Genomic DNA, 2,378 nt, shown 5'->3' on the forward strand with positions numbered 1-2,378 from the left:
CATGAAGAATATCAACATACAAACACAGCCAGGACCGATCATAGAGGGACAACATATCGAAAGGTAAGTGCATATAGGAAAGCATAGATGTACTATTCCTACCTCCACATATACGTACCTTGAAGTTATGTGTACTGTGTGAGGGGTGTGACTCATGGCCAGAGCGGCTGACTCCAGAGCATGGGTCTCGGTTCGATTCCCACTGGTGGCAGCTCATTTACTCTCCCCAACAGCCCCCAGCACCTTGAAACCCTTAAGACGGGTGATATGTTTGTGCTTTAAAAATAGGAATTACATATATGTGCAGTTAGGTATAGAAAATCTTGACTCACTTAGCTATCAATATTTTTTTTTGATTTTTGGTACCCTCCATATGCCGACTTTTCATACCATACAGATTAAAGGGCCGGACAAATCCATTTCAGCCATAACTAATAACCATCGGTTAAAGAAAAAAGTCAGACAGCATTTCACGTCACTACATAGAGGACGGGACCAGACAAATACTTTCAAATATTAACCAATAACGACCCGCAAAGAAAAAAAAAATCTGACAGTATTTCAACACCGCATATATAATAGAAGGTATATCGAGCAAATACACGTTCACGTGTTTTGCTGAATGTGGTTGCACCGGATGTAAAATTTGAACCTGTTGCAAGAAATGTTTTAAAAAAATTGATGTGTTTGGAACAAGTAAATTTCGCGAGCTACATAAAGTGCGTTGATCAAATGTATGCCACTGAAAATTGCAGGAGGCCTTTTTTCGGACGACAATGGCAGAAATGCGTTGGTTCAGTAGCTGCCCGGGAGGTCGCACAGCCCAACCGGGCTTAGGCAGCAAATCATCTCCTTGAAGGTTTTCCTCAGCTCCTGGCTGCGGAGCGCGTAGATCAGGGGGTCGATGACCGAATTGCACATGATGAGGATGAGGTACACGTTGAAGTGCGACATGAAGCAGACGCAGTAAGGATTCTGTGGGCAGGAGATGTAGAAAACGAGATGGAGGAAGAAGGGCGCCCAGCACACCACGAACACCCCGAGCAGGATGGTCAACGTGACGGCGCCCTTCATGTTGGCGCCCTGGCGGATGGTGCCGCTGCCGGGCAAGGTGGCAATGCGTTTCATGTGCAGCCGGGCCAGCATGAACATGTGCACGTAGAGGGACGTCATGAGCGCGAGCATGGTGAAGAACATGCCGATGAGACATATGACGACCACTGCGCTGTCCGAGTAGATGATGAACAAGATGCCGGAGACGGTGCACGCGGCCCAGATGCAAGAGATGATGATGACCGCCCGCTTCACCGTCACGATGTTGTGGTACTGTAGCGCGTAGAAGATGGTGAAGTACCTGTCTACCGCTATGGAGAGCAGGCTGCAGATGGAGGCCAGCAGCGAGCTGCAGATCACCGAATCGAGCACGTTGTCGATGTTGACGGTGAAGTTGGGCGACCCCGACTCGGTGTTGTTCAGGAGGCTGATGACGATGGTCTCGGACCCGTTGGACACGCTCACGAGCATGTCCGCCACGGCGAGGCTGCAGATGAAGAAGTACATGGGCGAGTGGAGGTTCTTGTTCCTGGCGATCGCGATGATCACCGGGATATTTTCCAGCAAGCTCACTATGCCCAGGATAACAAACACCTCAGGGGACACAAAAAGTTGCTCGTAGCACCCTTCGGAATAGTGACTCTTTCCGGCGGAGTCGTTAGCACCCCCCACATGCGTCCCGTGGCTGTGATTCCTGAAGTGAAGAGACGGGGGCGTCCCGTCATACAGAGACGAGTTCATATTTCATCTAGTTGTAATCCTGTGAGGTGAGTGGGGTTTCGTGCTTAGCCCGGAGCTCTCGCGGCCAAAAGTAGAAAACAGCTAAGGTAGCCATCCAAATGGTAGAATTCGCATTATAAAAAAAAAAAAAATGTTGAGGCAAGTTACACGGCTCATTCCGAGTCCCGTTATCGTTTGATCTTCCCTCCTACCTCTTAACTCTGATTGCAATCATCAGCTCAGCAGTAGCCCCCCTCAGCTGCACGCTCGCCATCCTGAAGGGTCTCACCGGCTGCACCTCCTTCTAGCGCCTCTGTGAGAATACAGTCCCCTCGCTCGCACGGCCCCCGTCGTCTGCCTGGAAAGCGCTCTGCCAGCCAGCAGCGCGAGTCCACCACTTGAAGTGTACTGCCTGCAGAAAAATAAATGTAATGCGAATGACGTCCCACCTCAGCGTAATCTGCCCTATCTGGAGAAGGGTCTGTCTGAGACTCGAAGATGGTTAGGCGCTAGCTGCCACAGGCGTATTAATCACACAGCTCACACTCACAGCAAGAAACTGGTTTTTTAATACATCCGCTAAATCTGGTATTCGGTAACAGTTT

General features: G+C 49.8%; 1 protein-coding gene across 1 annotated transcript; it reads right to left on the reverse strand.

Moving 5' to 3' along the window:
* Positions 1-795: 795 nt before the first annotated feature.
* Positions 796-1,794, reverse strand: LOC147722599 (melanocortin receptor 4-like). Its single transcript, XM_086966867.1, has one exon. It carries the CDS (start codon positions 1,792-1,794, stop codon positions 796-798), a length of 999 nt encoding a protein of 332 aa, XP_086822993.1.
* Positions 1,795-2,378: the final 584 nt, after the last annotated feature.

This window comes from Lissotriton vulgaris, chromosome 4_1, assembly GCF_964263255.1.
Source record: "Lissotriton vulgaris chromosome 4_1, aLisVul1.2, whole genome shotgun sequence".
Taxonomy (NCBI): domain Eukaryota; kingdom Metazoa; phylum Chordata; class Amphibia; order Caudata; family Salamandridae; genus Lissotriton; species Lissotriton vulgaris.

Coding starts and splice junctions, on each gene's coding strand:
- LOC147722599 (XM_086966867.1), bottom strand. CDS start 1,794: ATGAACTCGTCTCTGTATGACGGGACGCCCCCGTCTCTTCACTTCAGG.